The 17575-nt window shown below is 46.0% G+C and overlaps 1 protein-coding gene across 1 annotated transcript; it reads right to left on the bottom strand.

The window, feature by feature from the left end:
- Positions 1-481: 481 nt before the first annotated feature.
- Positions 482-11403, bottom strand: LOC119961045 (cyclin-dependent kinase 15-like; the record flags this gene model as incomplete). Its single annotated transcript, XM_038788557.1, has 5 exons — positions 482-610; positions 3380-3500; positions 4658-4781; positions 7275-7337; positions 11263-11403. Coding segments are annotated over 5 exons (578 nt in total), but the record flags the coding sequence as incomplete, so codon positions are not given.
- Positions 11404-17575: the final 6172 nt, after the last annotated feature.

The following is a 17575-nucleotide window of genomic DNA, read 5'->3' as shown; positions in this document are numbered from 1 at the left end:
CGCATGCGCAGCTGATGTCATTAGGCCTGGCAGCCGCGTCATTCTCGGCGCGCCGGGCCTTGACACCAGCGACAAGACCCCGCGGCCGAGATTTACGGTTCGGCCCTCCTAGCCCCCCCGAGGGGGGGGGGAAGAGAATTGGGGGCAAGGAGCGGCCTCTGACGCCGTCGTGAACCTCTCCGGGTTTCACGACGGCGTCGGGCCTTGCAGAGAATTCCGCCCCTTATCTAATCTGCACAGAGCCGGTCACTTGAAAGTTAAGTAAAGGTCATTTAAATTGTTAGATATAGTCTGAGATGTAGTAGCGTGTAAATTATTAAGTATAGAACCAATCCTATGTTTAATAATAAACTATAATTAAACTAATATACTGGTTGTGGGTCATTTGTCCAATACACGGAATACACTCGCATCTTGTGGTATTAATAAAGATAGAAGTCAACAGTGACCACTTCCCTCTCAGTCTGAGCTGGATTCAAACCTCTCTGAACTACTGCAACATCCAAAGTCACTTACTGTCCAGATTCTCTGTAGCTGCTCCGTGATATCAGAGACACCAGGGAAAGCTGGGCAACCTTCCACCATCTCAATGAATATACAGCCCGCACCCCTGTGAAAGAAATACAGAGTTACTCCCCACAATCGTCACATGCAAGACAGCGGCAGGCGCAGAACCATTAACTCCTTTGATTGATACACTCCAGGCTTCTCACTGATGCCAATGGGAATTGTGGTTAACAATTCCCATGTATTCCAATGTAGCTCAGTGTGTGTGTGTATTTGTGTGCTTATATTCGTGTATTTGTGGCATGTGCATGTGTAAGTGATATGCACATGCATATGTATGTGCTTGCATTAATGTGTGCTTGTATTAGTGTGCACATGTGTATTTGTATGTGTATGTATTTGTGTGTGTACTATGTTAGCAGTTCTGTGTATGTTAGTGTGTATATTTTGTGCGTTTTTGTATATTTTGTGAGTTTTTGTGTGTGTATTTATTTGTCTGTGCATGTGATTCTGTGTATTTTTGTATGTGTGTGTATATTATTTGTTTATGTGTGTTATTTGTGTATGTATCTGTATGTGTGTGTTTTTGTGTGTGTTAGTGTGTGTACTTGTGTGTATTCTTTTTGTGTTTGTGTATAGTTGTGTGTATTTGTGTGTGTGGGGGGGGAAGATGTTTCATGTGGGGGGGGTGGGGAATCAGCACACAATGGGCTAAAACAGTGGTCTTTCTGCTCAAAGGGGAAGCTGTGTTAAAAATGAGAGGCTGATAAAAGTAGGGAAATCGCTCATCCAAGTCTGAAGGCCCCAGCACATTGGTTGGTCACTTGTTTATGGTAATAAAGAGGACCAAATAAACGGTACCGGAATCACTGGGAGAAACTGATGAGCGTGAAGGTGTGTGTTCTTGGCTCCAAGTGATCTAAAGTCTGCCTTGCGTGACAATTAAAGTGTTGTAAATCAGTATTTGGTAGTCACGGAATGTAGGCATTAAAAGATAGAAGTGATAAAAGTGTTTAGAGCAAACCAGGTTGGCATGGTAATGCTTGGTACCCGAGTACTGTAGTCAATTGTGAACTCAGTATTAAAGAATCATTTGATTGAGTAACTCATGCTGTATTGTATAACAAGAGCTCATTAAAGTCAAGGACCTGGATTCTGCAATTGTGGCGACTCACAGCACAAAGGGAAAATCAAACGAGAAAGCAGTCCAATTGCGCCGGCTTACCCTCCCTCAACCAGGCCTGAGAACTGGCCGCAGTGACCCTGAGGTGGAAGGGTGGGCCAGGTCCCTGTTCCCCCCACTCCCACTTGCTGCCCAGACTTCCAGCTAAAGAATGGCCACCTGAGCCACAGACATAGCCAGGATTAGGGGGAGGAAGGCAGGGAATCTATGGCCACGTCACTTCAGGCACGAGGTGAGGACAGAATAGTGGTGAAAATTGGACCACCTCAATAGCAATAAGAGCGCTGCAGGATACAGAAGGCTTGGTGGGGAGTGGGATGGGGGGATTGGCTTAGGGACACCTCACTGCTTACAGAATAGGGTACAAACTATTGACAAGATAGACGCTTCTAGCATGAAGATGAGCTGAGGTTGCAGAGGTAAAAGACTTGTATTTATATGGCCACCTGACATCTCAAATTATTTTCAGCCAGTGAAATACTTCTCAATTGTAGATATGGTTGTATTAATTTTCTAAATGCGTTAGAAGCAGCACAGAGAAGACTCCCTCTACTGAGTCCCAGGACGAAAGGATCCGATGAGGGAAAGTCAGACAGTTTGTATCTGTATCCACTGGAGTTTAGAAGAATGAGAGGTGATCTTGCTGAAATGTCTAAGATTCTGAGGGGGATGTGACAGGGTGGATGCTGAGAGGATGTCTCCCTGTGTGGGAGAGCCAGGTAGACACAGTCTGGAAATAAAGGGGTCTCCCATTTAAGGCGGAGATGAGGGAAATTTCTGGCAGAGGATGGTGGCTCTGCGGAATTCTCCTCCGAGAGAGCAGTCGGGGCTCAGTTGTCAAATATATTGGACAGATTTTTGATCGACACTTCCACCTGAGTGGGCAGCCAGGGCCTCTGCTTGACATCTCGCCAAAAGACAGCACAGCTGACAGTGCAGCATTGCTCCACCGGAGTGTCAGCCTGGATTCTACATGCTCAAGTCCTGGGGTGAGACTTGAACCAGCCAAATTTCTACCTCAAAGAGGCGAGCGTGACACCCGGCGAGAACAACCTTCTCCTTTGTTGGGCCCCGTGCCTCCTACCCTCAGCATCACAGATGAGGGTACATTGGCCCTTAGAGAGGCTGCAATGCAGCTTCACCAGACTAACACCTGGGCTAAAAGGGTTAAATTGTGAGGGCAATTCACATGGGGCTAGGCTTATATTTCTTTCAGTGTAAAAGATTGAGATATTAATTGCGTTGATACGGTAAATAGAGAACAATTGTTCCCTGTGGTGGGAGTTAGTCAGGCCGTTCAGGAGCGATGTCAGGTAGAACCTTTTTGCACAAAGGGGAGTGGAAATCTAGAACCCCCCCACCTCAAAAAAAACTATTAGGACTGGGATGCAATTGGCATTTGACACGGAGATTGATAGATTTTTGTCAAGGATACAATGGGCCATGGAACTGAAACAAATAAATCCAGTGAAAATACAGATCAGCCAAGATCTAATGGAATAGAATGACGGAGTAGGTTCCAGGGGGGTTTTTCTGGCCTTTTTCTGATCCTATCATTACGGATGGGCTGCTAATCTGGATTCCACCTCTAATAGCTACTACTAGCGCCCAGCTTGAGGGGCGGTACTCCTGATTTCAGCCCCAGAGTCGCCACAGGATTTGATCGGAAAGGATGTGAAGTGTCCTCACCAGATGTCCAGGGCCATGGAGTAATCGGTGGCTCCGAGCAGGATGTCAGGTGGACGATACCATAATGTCACCACCTGTGAAGAGTAGGTCTGACTGGGCACAGACTTTGCTCTCGCCAATCCTGTGGTCAAAGCAAACAAAGAACAGGCAGAGGATGAGAAACCAACGCTGAGGCCTTCAAGAAGGAAGTGATGGAGGAGATATCTGTAACCGCTGGCTTCAGAGATGCTTAGAGATAAACACAGCGCACATGAAGAAAGAGGATCCAAAAATGACACAGAATGTGTCAGAGTAAACAGATATACATGTATTTGTACAGGACATTGCAAAGATCTCATGACTAACTCCCCCAGAGAATCCCGTCACTCTGGCACATTAAGCCTACACACACTCACACACGGACACACATACACAGATCCACCCCGCACGGACACATTAACAGACCCACCGCGGGGGCATACATACACAGACCCACACATACGGACACAGATTCACATGCACGGACACATTAACAGACCCACACGCAGGGACACACAAACACAGATCCACACACACAGACACACATACACAGATCCACACGCACGGACACACAAACGGAGATTCACATGCACGGACACACAAACTTAGATCCATACGCATGGACACACTCACCGACCCACACGCACGGACACACTTACATGGATCCACAAGCATGGACACACACATACAGATCCATACACATGGGCAGATACACAGACATACATTTACAGAGACACATACACAAACCCATATGCATTGACAGACACACACCCACAGACTCACACACATGGACACACAAAAAGATGGACACATATACACATGGACTCACAAACACACACAACATGGTCACACATACACACAGACAAACACACATGAAAACAGATGCACACATATGGTCATGGAAACACACATTGACAGACACACACCCACAGACTCACACACATAGACACTCACAAACACGGACAACACATATGGACACACACAAACACTGGCGCACTCACAAACACATGGATGCGTGGACACACAAAGACATACACACACAGAAAAGGAAACATTTATACACATGGAAAAACATTCAGCCACAGATGCATGAACACACACCACATGGCACACGCACTCAGACACAATCGCAAACACACATATGGTCATGGAAACACATGCACCGATGCACACTCACAGGTACAGACAAACACATATGGACACACAGGCAGGCAGACACATAGACAGACAAACACACACGAACAGGTATAATGAACTGACCAAAGTCTGCCAATTTGAGTTCTCCAACACAGCTGATGAGCAGATTCTGTGGTTTCAGGTCACGGTGCAGGATGTGACAATGATGAATGTATGCTAGGCCACGCAGGAGTTGAAAGAGAAAGAGCTAGAAAGGAAGAAAGTTTGCTGTTTAGTTATTCAGGAGAGGGCACAGTAATGGAGCGGGCCACACTCAGAACAAGGCCCAGCTCAGCAGAGTGACAAAGTACCTCGGAATGGTCACCATTTCGCTCAGTAAATCCCCAGTAAGAAGCAAAGGTTTCACTGGATTGTCCAAAAAAAACATTGTCAGGATGTAATCAAAAAGGCTAATGAAATTTTGGGCCTTAGAACATAGAACATAGAACAGTACAGCACAGAACAGGCCCTTCGGCCCTCAATGTTGTGCCGAGCAATGATCACCCTACTCAAACCCACATATCCACCCTATACCCGTAACCCAACAACTCCCCCCTTAACCTTACTTTTATTAGGACACTACGGGCAATTTAGCATGGCCAATCCACCTAACCCGCACATCTTTGGACTGTGGGAGGAAACCGGAGCACCCGGAGGAAACCCACGCACACAGGGGGAGGACATGGAGACTCCACACAGACAGTGACCCAGCCGGGAATCGAACCTGGGACCCTGGAGCTGTGAAGCATTTATGCTAACCACCATGCTACATTGCAAAGACAAAGCTAAACTTCAAGTTATACAGCGTTAGGTAGATCCGACCTGCAGCAACTGCATTCAATTCTGGGAACCTACCTCAGGAAGAATATATTGGCCTTGGAGAGATGCAGTGTAGGCTCAGCAAAATGAAATCAGAGAGTGATCAGAGCTAGGGATCCAGAGAGTGACAGGTGCTAGGGAAAACTGACCAGTGCTGGAGAATCAGAGAAGCCAGAGAGTATTACTGGAACCTGAGGTTAACCAGTGCTGGCGAACCAGACGGTGACCAGTGTTGGGGACCCAGAGGGTGACCAGTGTTGGGGAACGAGAGGGTGACAAGTGCTGGGGAACCAGAGGGTGACCAGTGCTGGGGAACCAGAGAGTGACCAGTGCTGGGGAACCAGAGAGTGACCAGTGGCAGGGAACCAGAGAGTGACCAGTGGCAGGGAACCAGAGAGTGACCAGTGGCAGGGAACCAGAGAGTGACCAGCATCAGAGAACCAGAGAGTGACCAGAGATAGAGAACCAGAGGGTGACCAGTGTCCAAGGAAGTAGAGAGTGACCAGTGTTGGAGAACCAGAGAGTGAGTAGAGTCAGAGAACCAGGGAGTGACCAGTGTCCGAAGAACCAGGGAGTGACCAGTGACAGGGGAACCAGAGAGTGAGCAGAGTCAGAGAACCAGGGAGTGACCAGTGTCCGAGGAACCAGGGAGTGACCAGTGACAGGGGAACCAGAGAGTGAGCAGAGTCAGAGAACCAGGGAGTGACCAGTGTCTGAGGAATCAGAGAGTGACCAGTGTCAGAGAACCAGGGAGTGACCAGTGACAGGGATCAGAGAGTGACCAGTATCAGAGAACCAGGGAGTGACCAGTGTCCGAGGAATCAGAGAGTGACCAGTGACAGGGAACCAGAGAGTGACCAGTGACAGAGAACCAGGGAGTGACCAGTGTCTGAGGAATCAGAGAGTGACCAGTGACAGGGGAACCAGAGAGTGACCAGTGTCCGAGGAATCAGAGAGTGACCAGTGACAGAGAACCAGGGAGTGACCAGTGTCTGAGGAATCAGAGAGTGACCAGTGACAGGGGAACCAGAGAGTGACCAGTGACAGGGGAACCAGAGAGTGACCAGTGTCAGAGAACCACGGAGTGACCAGTGTCCGAGGAATCAGAGAGTGACCAGTACTGGAGAATCAGAGAGTGACCAGTGACAGGGGAACCAGAGAGTGACCAGTGTCTGAGGAATCAGAGAGTGACCAATACCAGGGGAACCAGAGAGTGACCAGTGACAGGGGAACCAGGGAGTGACCAGTGTCCGAGGAACCAGAGAGTGACCAGTGCTGGAGAATCAGAGAGTGACCAATACCAGGGGAACCAGAGAGTGATCATCCACCATTGGAAACAGGCAGGCTGGTGGTAACTGAACCAAAGTGACCAGAGTCAGAGAAAAAGTGGAGTCAGAGAGTCAGAGAAAGTGGACCATAGTGACAGGAACCTGGGTGACCAGTGCCAATGACCAGTTTGTGTCTTTACCGTCAAGGAAGGATTAATGAAAGTTGGAATTTTAGCACTGCTGCCTCATAGCGCCAAGGACCCAGGTTCGATCCCGGCTCTGGGTCACTGTCCATGTGGAGTTTGCACATTCTCCCCGTGGGTTCCGCCCTCACAACCCAAAGATGTGCAGGTTAGGTGGATTGGGCACGCTAAATTGCCCCTTAATTAGAAAAAATTAATTGGGTACTCTTAAATTTATTTTAAAAATATGAAAGTTGGAATCAAAGCGAGAAGTGGGACGAGCATTGCGGGTGTGATAGTTTGCGTTAATTGAGCCTGTGTGTTGTGTATTTTACAGGATCAGTGCTGGAGTGGTCGATCATTTTCTCTCCCACGGTGTCAGGCTTGTTAACAGGAGCAGTGGGCCTCTGCATCTCCTGAACCCCACCTTACCTTGACATTGTGTGTGTGCAGACCTCCTGGGTGCTGGGTCATGTACTGTGCAAGATCTGTTTGCTGGATTGGGAGAAAGAAACTGGAATGAATATAATACAGATTCAGCCAAGGCAGACTGCAAACTTTCCCTTGTAAATCCTTAAACACATCACCAAGCTCTGGAGTTAAGTGTACGATAACTGTAAGGGCCGGTTTAGTTCAGTGGGCTAGGCAGCTGGTTTGTAATGCTGAACAAGGCCAGCAGCGCGGGTTCAATTCCCGTACCGGCCTACCCTGAACAGGCGCCGGAATGTGGCGACTAGGGGCTTTTCACAGTAACTTCATACTTGTGACAATAAAAGATTATTATTAGTATTACAAAGAGACTTCCCCTTCTTGATCCAATTGTTTACTGATAATCTCAACCATACCCTGTCTGCAGGTGATTTACTGCTTCATTTTCTCCCTCGCTTCTATAAGCACAAACAACATTGAATTACATAGCCTATACAAGCCAGAAACAGGCCATTCAGCCAATCCACCCATGCCTGTCAGCATGTGGGTGGTTGGTTTGTATGGATCACATTAACGTGTTTCTGTATCTAACTCCATCGGAGGTGCCCTATAGGTGTCCTATTCAACCCCATATCGGTGCTTTAAGTCCACACTCAGTAATTGCCAAACACTCTCTTCCACACCCTAAGAATTGGCCCCCTATTCTCAAAGCGTCCAGGACTGACTCCCCTGGCACTCTCGTTGCTGGACTCCCCACTCCCTCCCGGCTATTGTACCCATCTCTACTAGCCTGCTATTCCTCATTGATTTGATTTCAAAATCCTTTTGTCTTCACAAATCTCTTTGTGGTGTCAAGCCTCTCTGAGAAATCATTTTTTATTTTTGGTGGCTGTGTGTTTTTACGTTTTGTTTGTTCCTGCACTGGACTCAGATCGGGGAGCCAGAGAGTGGGTGAGTCAACTTTGGAAGCTCTCCTGGCATCTTGCTTGTCTTGAAGAGCCAGTTCTCCGGCCCGGTCCACCATTGGCCAGAAAGTGAATCCTTTGACCCTCCTGGCACTGGACCAACCCCCGACCATCATCCACCCACCACCCCCGACTCATTACTCCTGTCCCAAAAACGGATGCTCAGTCACAACCCTCTTCAAACGAGTCCAGGAAATTTTGATCTTCATCTTTATCCTAGGTCATCTTAACTCCATCATTCTAGGCCTTGGTGTCCTCGCCATGTGGCACACCAATGTAGGGCATCCATGCCCTCCCCCCCACAAACCCTTCCCTGTGTGTTGTACCTCTTCACCCCTATTCTTGTCCTGTGCGTAACTACATTGCAATTGGAAAACACTCCCAAGCCACAGTCAAATGGGGTTGAAGTACGGGTTGGCCATTATCTAATTGAACGGCAGTCGGTGCTCAAGGGGCTGAATGGCCTTCTGATGGTCCCATGTTTCAGCGTCTCCAAAATATCGGCATTGCTACAATTCAGGTCTCTTGCAAATCCCCAATTCCATCATTCCACCATTGGCGGCCATGCCTTCAGCTGCCCGGGGCCAACGCTCTGGAAGTCCCTCCTTAAATCTCTCCCCCTTTTTTTTATAAATGTTTTTATTGGGTTTTTGAACAAGGTATAATTATCGTTATGTACACAGAATAAGAAACATATATCTATATATATATACACATATTTAGAAGAGAAGGGCACACCCCAACATAGAATACAATAAAATATGAAATAGACTAACTGGTGGGGTACTGTGCACCAGCTCGACAGCGGCAGCTCTGTGCATCTGGCAGAATTATTTACACCACGTAAGTACGTGACTATTTGCGGGGGGTGGGGGGGGGGGGTGGGAAGAGGGGGTAGGGGTGGCGGGGACTGGGGTGGGGGGGGGAAATATACATTTGGGTGCCGGGGAGATAACCACAGTGTGCGACACCTGGCCGGGCCGCGTACCGCTGTCGCCCGCCTCTCCCGGACAGTTCACGCTCCCGTCCCCCACTCGCCTCCGCTGCTCCTCCCGTCCTCCATCCCCAACCTCCTCATTCCCTGCTCCTGGAGATGTCATGCACGTTTTGGCACCCCGTGCCTTCCTTCCAGCTCCCGTTTCCCTGCCCCCCGCTCCATCCCGCTGGTTCTCCTCTCCTGTCCCCCCTCCCTCCACGGTTCGCCCCTCCATCCTCAGGTTCAGCTGTGTCCCCCCTCTCCCCCCCCCCCCCCCTGTGGTTCGCCTTTCTTTCTTCAGGTTTAGCCCCCTCCCCCTCCCCCTCCCCCCTCCCTCCCTCCCCTCCCTCCCAGTCCCTCTCTCCCTTTCATGCCTTGGCTACCCTCCCCTGATTCTTGGCTACCCGGCTATTCTTCCTCTTGTTCGTTGGCCACTAACAGGTCCCAGAACAGTCGCATGAATGGCTCCCACGTTCTGTGGAAGCCGTCGTCCGACCCTCGGGTGGAGAATTTGATTTTCTCCATTTGGAGAGATTCCGAGAGGTCGGACAGCCAGTCTGCAGCTCTGGGTGGTGCTGCTGACCGCCAGCCAAACAGGATTCTACGGCGGGCGATCAGGGAGGCAAAGGCAAGAGCGTCCGCCCTCCTCCCCAGGAATAGATCTGGCTGGTCTGAAACCCCGAAGATCACCACTTTCGGGCATGGCTCCACCCTCACCCCAACCACTTTGGACATAGCCTCGAAGAAGGCTGTCCTGTACTCCACAAGTCTGGGGCAAGACCAGAACATGTGGGCATGGTTGGCCGGGCCTCTTTGGCACCGTTCACATCTGTCCTCCACCTCCGGGAAGAACCTACTCATACGGGTTCTTGTTAGGTGGGCTCTATGTACCACTTTTAGCTGCGTCAGGCTGAGCCTTGCGCATGTGGAGGTGGAGTTGACCCTCTGCAGTGCTTCACTCCAGAGTCCCCATCCTATCTCTATCCCCAGGTCGTCCTCCCATTTCCTTCTTGTTGCGTCCAGTACGGTGTCGTCCCTTTCTACCAGTTGGCCATACATGTCGCTACAGTTCCCTTTATCTAGGATACTTGTGTCCAGTAGGTCTTCCAGTAGTGTCTGTCATGGCGGTTGTGGGTACGTCTGTGGGGGGATCTTATAGAAACATTTAAAATTATGAAGGGAATAGATAGGATAGATGCGGGCAGGTTGTTTCCACTGGCGGGTGACAGCAGAACTAGGGGACATAGCCTCAAAATAAGGGGAAGTAGATTTAGGACTGAGTTTAGGAGGAACTTCTTCACCCAAAGGGTTGTGAATCTATGGAATTCCTTGCCCAGTGAAGCAGTTGAGGCTCCTTCATTACATGTTTTTAAGGTAAAGATAGATAGTTTTTTGAAGAATAAAGGGATTAAGGGTTATGGTGTTCGGGCCGGAAAGTGGAGCTGAGTCCACAAAAGATCAGCCATGATCTAATTGAATGGCGGAGCAGGCTCGAGGGGCCAGATGGCCTACTCCTGCTCCTAGTTCTTATGTTCTTATGTTATGTCCTTGTCTCATTTCGTAAGAAGTTTTTGAGCTGCAGATACCGTAGCTCGTTCCCCCTGGCTAGCCAAAATTTCTCTGTCAGTTCGTCCAGTGTTGCGATCCTGGCGTCCGTGTATAGGTCCCTGACTGTCAGTGTCCCCCCGTCCTGCCTCCACCTTTTGAAGGTGGCGTCAGTCAGTGCTGGTGTGAACCTATGGTTGTTGCAGATGGGAGCCTTGTCCGACATTTTGGTCAGGCCAAATTGCTGCCGCAGTTGGTTCCAGGATTGGAGGGTGGCTGTCACCACTGGGCTGCTGGAGTGTTTTTCGGGTGGGGATGGGAGTGCTGCCGTGGCGAGGGCCCGGAGGAAGGTCCCGATGCAGGAGGCCTCCTCCGCACTCACCCACTCGGCTTCTGGCTCCTGTAAATCTCTCCCCATTTTAAGGTGCGTCATAAAACATGAGCTTTGTTCGGTTACACACACACACTTCACTCCTTCCACACCGGCAGCAGTTAACTAACTCACCACATATTCAAAAACGAAGGTCAGAGTTTCCTGTGTGTGGATGATGTCGTGTAGCAGTACGATATTGCTGTGCTTCAATCCCTTCAGCAGCGAGGCTGCAGGCAGGAGAAAAGCAACCAGATACGAGATGTTTTCCAGAAAAGATAAAAGGGCATCAACAATACAATATATATATAACACACCCTCACAGCAGTGAATTACGGTATATATAACACACCCTCACAGCAGTGAATTACGGTATATATAACACACCCTCACAGCAGTGAATTACGGTATATATAACACACCCTCACAGCAGTGAATTACGGTATATATAACACACCCTCACAGCAGTGAATTACGGTATATATAACACACCCTCACAGCAGTGAATTACGGTATATATAACACACCCTCACAGCAGTGAATTACGGTATATATAACACACCCTCACAGCAGTGAATTACGGTATATATAACACACCCTCACAGCAGTGAATTACGGTATATATAACACACCCTCACAGCAGTGAATTACGGTATATATAACACACCCTCACAGCAGTGAATTACGGTATATATAACACACCCTCACAGCAGTGAATTACGGTATATATAACACACCCTCACAGCAGTGAATTACGGTATATATAACACACCCTCACAGCAGTGAATTACGGTATATATAACACACCCTCACAGCAGTGAATTACGGTATATATAACACACCCTCACAGCAGTGAATTACGGTATATATAACACACCCTCACAGCAGTGAATTACGGTATATATAACACACCCTCACAGCAGTGAATTACGGTATATATAACACACCCTCACAGCAGTGAATTACGGTATATATAACACACCCTCACAGCAGTGAATTACGGTATATATAACACACCCTCACAGCAGTGAATTACGGTATATATAACACACCCTCACAGCAGTGAATTACGGTATATATAACACACCCTCACAGCAGTGAATTACGGTATATAACACACCCTCACAGCAGTGAATTACGGTATATATAACACACCCTCACAGCAGTGAATTACGGTATATATAACACACCCTCACAGCAGTGAATTACGGTATATATAACACACCCTCACAGCAGTGAATTACGGTATATATAACACACCCTCACAGCAGTGAATTACGGTATATATAACACACCCTCACAGCAGTGAATTACGGTATATATAACACACCCTCACAGCAGTGAATTACGGTATATATAACACACCCTCACAGCAGTGAATTACGGTATATATAACACACCCTCACAGCAGTGAATTACGGTATATATAACACACCCTCACAGCAGTGAATTACGGTATATATAACACCCTCACAGCAGTGAATTACGGTATATATAACACCCTCACAGCAGTGAATTACGGTATATATAACACACCCTCACAGCAGTGAATTACGGTATATATAACACACCCTCACAGCAGTGAATTACGGTATATATAACACACCCTCACAGCAGTGAATTACGGTATATATAACACACCCTCACAGCAGTGAATTACGGTATATATAACACACCCTCACAGCAGTGAATTACGGTATATATAACACACCCTCACAGCAGTGAATTACGGTATATATAACACACCCTCACAGCAGTGAATTACGGTATATATAACACACCCTCACAGCAGTGAATTACGGTATATATAACACACCCTCACAGCAGTGAATTACGGTATATATAACACACCCTCACAGCAGTGAATTACGGTATATATAACACACCCTCACAGCAGTGAATTACGGTATATATAACACACCCTCACAGCAGTGAATTACGGTATATATAACACACCCTCACAGCAGTGAATTACGGTATATATAACACACCCTCACAGCAGTGAATTACGGTATATATAACACACCCTCACAGCAGTGAATTACGGTATATATAACACACCCTCACAGCAGTGAATTACGGTATATATAACACACCCTCACAGCAGTGAATTACGGTATATATAACACACCCTCACAGCAGTGAATTACGGTATATATAACACACCCTCACAGCAGTGAATTACGGTATATATAACACACCCTCACAGCAGTGAATTACGGTATATATAACACACCCTCACAGCAGTGAATTACGGTATATATAACACTCACAGCAGTGAATTACGGTATATATAACACACCCTCACAGCAGTGAATTACGGTATATATAACACACCTCACAGCAGTGAATTACGGTATATATAACACCCTCACAGCAGTGAATTACGGTATATATAACACACCCTCACAGCAGTGAATTACGGTATATATAACACACCCTCACAGCAGTGAATTACGGTATATATAACACACCCTCACAGCAGTGAATTACGGTATATATAACACACCCTCACAGCAGTGAATTACGGTATATATAACACACCCTCACAGCAGTGAATTACGGTATATATAACACACCCTCACAGCAGTGAATTACGGTATATATAACACACCCTCACAGCAGTGAATTACGGTATATATAACACACCCTCACAGCAGTGAATTACGGTATATATAACACACCCTCACAGCAGTGAATTACGGTATATATAACACACCCTCACAGCAGTGAATTACGGTATATATAACACACCCTCACAGCAGTGAATTACGGTATATATAACACACCCTCACAGCAGTGAATTACGGTATATATAACACACCCTCACAGCAGTGAATTACGGTATATATAACACACCCTCACAGCAGTGAATTACGGTATATATAACACACCCTCACAGCAGTGAATTACGGTATATATAACACACCCTCACAGCAGTGAATTACGGTATATATAACACACCCTCACAGCAGTGAATTACGGTATATATAACACACCCTCACAGCAGTGAATTACGGTATATATAACACACCCTCACAGCAGTGAATTACGGTATATATAACACACCCTCACAGCAGTGAATTACGGTATATATAACACACCCTCACAGCAGTGAATTACGGTATATATAACACACCCTCACAGCAGTGAATTACGGTATATATAACACACCCTCACAGCAGTGAATTACGGTATATATAACACACCCTCACAGCAGTGAATTACGGTATATATAACACACCCTCACAGCAGTGAATTACGGTATATATAACACACCCTCACAGCAGTGAATTACGGTATATATAACACACCCTCACAGCAGTGAATTACGGTATATATAACACACCCTCACAGCAGTGAATTACGGTATATATAACACACCCTCACAGCAGTGAATTACGGTATATATAACACACCCTCACAGCAGTGAATTACGGTATATATAACACACCCTCACAGCAGTGAATTACGGTATATATAACACACCCTCACAGCAGTGAATTACGGTATATATAACACACCCTCACAGCAGTGAATTACGGTATATATAACACACCCTCACAGCAGTGAATTACGGTATATATAACACACCCTCACAGCAGTGAATTACGGTATATATAACACACCCTCACAGCAGTGAATTACGGTATATATAACACACCCTCACAGCAGTGAATTACGGTATATATAACACACCCTCACAGCAGTGAATTACGGTATATATAACACACCCTCACAGCAGTGAATTACGGTATATATAACACACCCTCACAGCAGTGAATTACGGTATATATAACACACCCTCACAGCAGTGAATTACGGTATATATAACACACCCTCACAGCAGTGAATTACGGTATATATAACACACCCTCACAGCAGTGAATTACGGTATATATAACACACCCTCACAGCAGTGAATTACGGTATATATAACACACCCTCACAGCAGTGAATTACGGTATATATAACACCCCCTCACAGCAGTGAATTACGGTATATATAACACACCCTCACAGCAGTGAATTACGGTATATATAACACACCCTCACAGCAGTGAATTACGGTATATATAACACACCCTCACAGCAGTGAATTACGGTATATATAACACACCCTCACAGCAGTGAATTACGGTATATATAACACACCCTCACAGCAGTGAATTACGGTATATATAACACACCCTCACAGCAGTGAATTACGGTATATATAACACACCCTCACAGCAGTGAATTACGGTATATATAACACACCCTCACAGCAGTGAATTACGGTATATATAACACACCCTCACAGCAGTGAATTACGGTATATATAACACCCTCACAGCAGTGAATTACGGTATATATAACACACCCTCACAGCAGTGAATTACGGTATATATAACACACCCTCACAGCAGTGAATTACGGTATATATACACACCCTCACAGCAGTGAATTACGGTATATATAACACACCCTCACAGCAGTGAATTACGGTATATATAACACACCCTCACAGCAGTGAATTACGGTATATATAACACACCCTCACAGCAGTGAATTACGGTATATATAACACACCCTCACAGCAGTGAATTACGGTATATATAACACACCCTCACAGCAGTGAATTACGGTATATATAACACACCCTCACAGCAGTGAATTACGGTATATATAACACACCCTCACAGCAGTGAATTACGGTATATATAACACACCCTCACAGCAGTGAATTACGGTATATATAACACACCCTCACAGCAGTGAATTACGGTATATATAACACACCCTCACAGCAGTGAATTACGGTATATATAACACACCCTCACAGCAGTGAATTACGGTATATATAACACACCCTCACAGCAGTGAATTACGGTATATATAACACACCCTCACAGCAGTGAATTACGGTATATATAACACACCCTCACAGCAGTGAATTACGGTATATATAACACACCCTCACAGCAGTGAATTACGGTATATATAACACACCCTCACAGCAGTGAATTACGGTATATATAACACACCCTCACAGCAGTGAATTACGGTATATATAACACACCCTCACAGCAGTGAATTACGGTATATATAACACACCCTCACAGCAGTGAATTACGGTATATATAACACACCCTCACAGCAGTGAATTACGGTATATATAACACACCCTCACAGCAGTGAATTACGGTATATATAACACACCCTCACAGCAGTGAATTACGGTATATATAACACACCCTCACAGCAGTGAATTACGGTATATATAACACACCCTCACAGCAGTGAATTACGGTATATATAACACACCCTCACAGCAGTGAATTACGGTATATATAACACACCCTCACAGCAGTGAATTACGGTATATATAACACACCCTCACAGCAGTGAATTACGGTATATATAACACACCCTCACAGCAGTGAATTACGGTATATATAACACACCCTCACAGCAGTGAATTACGGTATATATAACACACCCTCACAGCAGTGAATTACGGTATATATAACACACCCTCACAGCAGTGAATTACGGTATATATAACACACCCTCACAGCAGTGAATTACGGTATATATAACACACCCTCACAGCAGTGAATTACGGTATATATAACACACCCTCACAGCAGTGAATTACGGTATATATAACACACCCTCACAGCAGTGAATTACGGTATATATAACACACCCTCACAGCAGTGAATTACGGTATATATAACACACCCTCACAGCAGTGAATTACGGTATATATAACACACCCTCACAGCAGTGAATTACGGTATATATAACACACCCTCACAGCAGTGAATTACGGTATATATAACACACCCTCACAGCAGTGAATTACGGTATATATAACACACCCTCACAGCAGTGAATTACGGTATATATAACACACCCTCACAGCAGTGAATTACGGTATATATAACACACCCTCACAGCAGTGAATTACGGTATATATAACACACCCTCACAGCAGTGAATTACGGTATATATAACACACCCTCACAGCAGTGAATTACGGTATATATAACACACCCTCACAGCAGTGAATTACGGTATATATAACACACCCTCACAGCAGTGAATTACGGTATATATAACACACCCTCACAGCAGTGAATTACGGTATATATAACACACCCTCACAGCAGTGAATTACGGTATATATAACACACCCTCACAGCAGTGAATTACGGTATATATAACACACCCTCACAGCAGTGAATTACGGTATATATAACACACCCTCACAGCAGTGAATTACGGTATATATAACACACCCTCACAGCAGTGAATTACGGTATATATAACACACCCTCACAGCAGTGAATTACGGTATATATAACACACCCTCACAGCAGTGAATTACGGTATATATAACACACCCTCACAGCAGTGAATTACGGTATATATAACACACCCTCACAGCAGTGAATTACGGT

The sequence above is a fragment of the Scyliorhinus canicula genome, unplaced genomic scaffold, assembly GCF_902713615.1.
Source record: "Scyliorhinus canicula unplaced genomic scaffold, sScyCan1.1, whole genome shotgun sequence".
Taxonomy (NCBI): Eukaryota; Metazoa; Chordata; class Chondrichthyes; order Carcharhiniformes; family Scyliorhinidae; genus Scyliorhinus; species Scyliorhinus canicula.
This window is presented reverse-complemented; position numbering and strand designations above follow the sequence as displayed.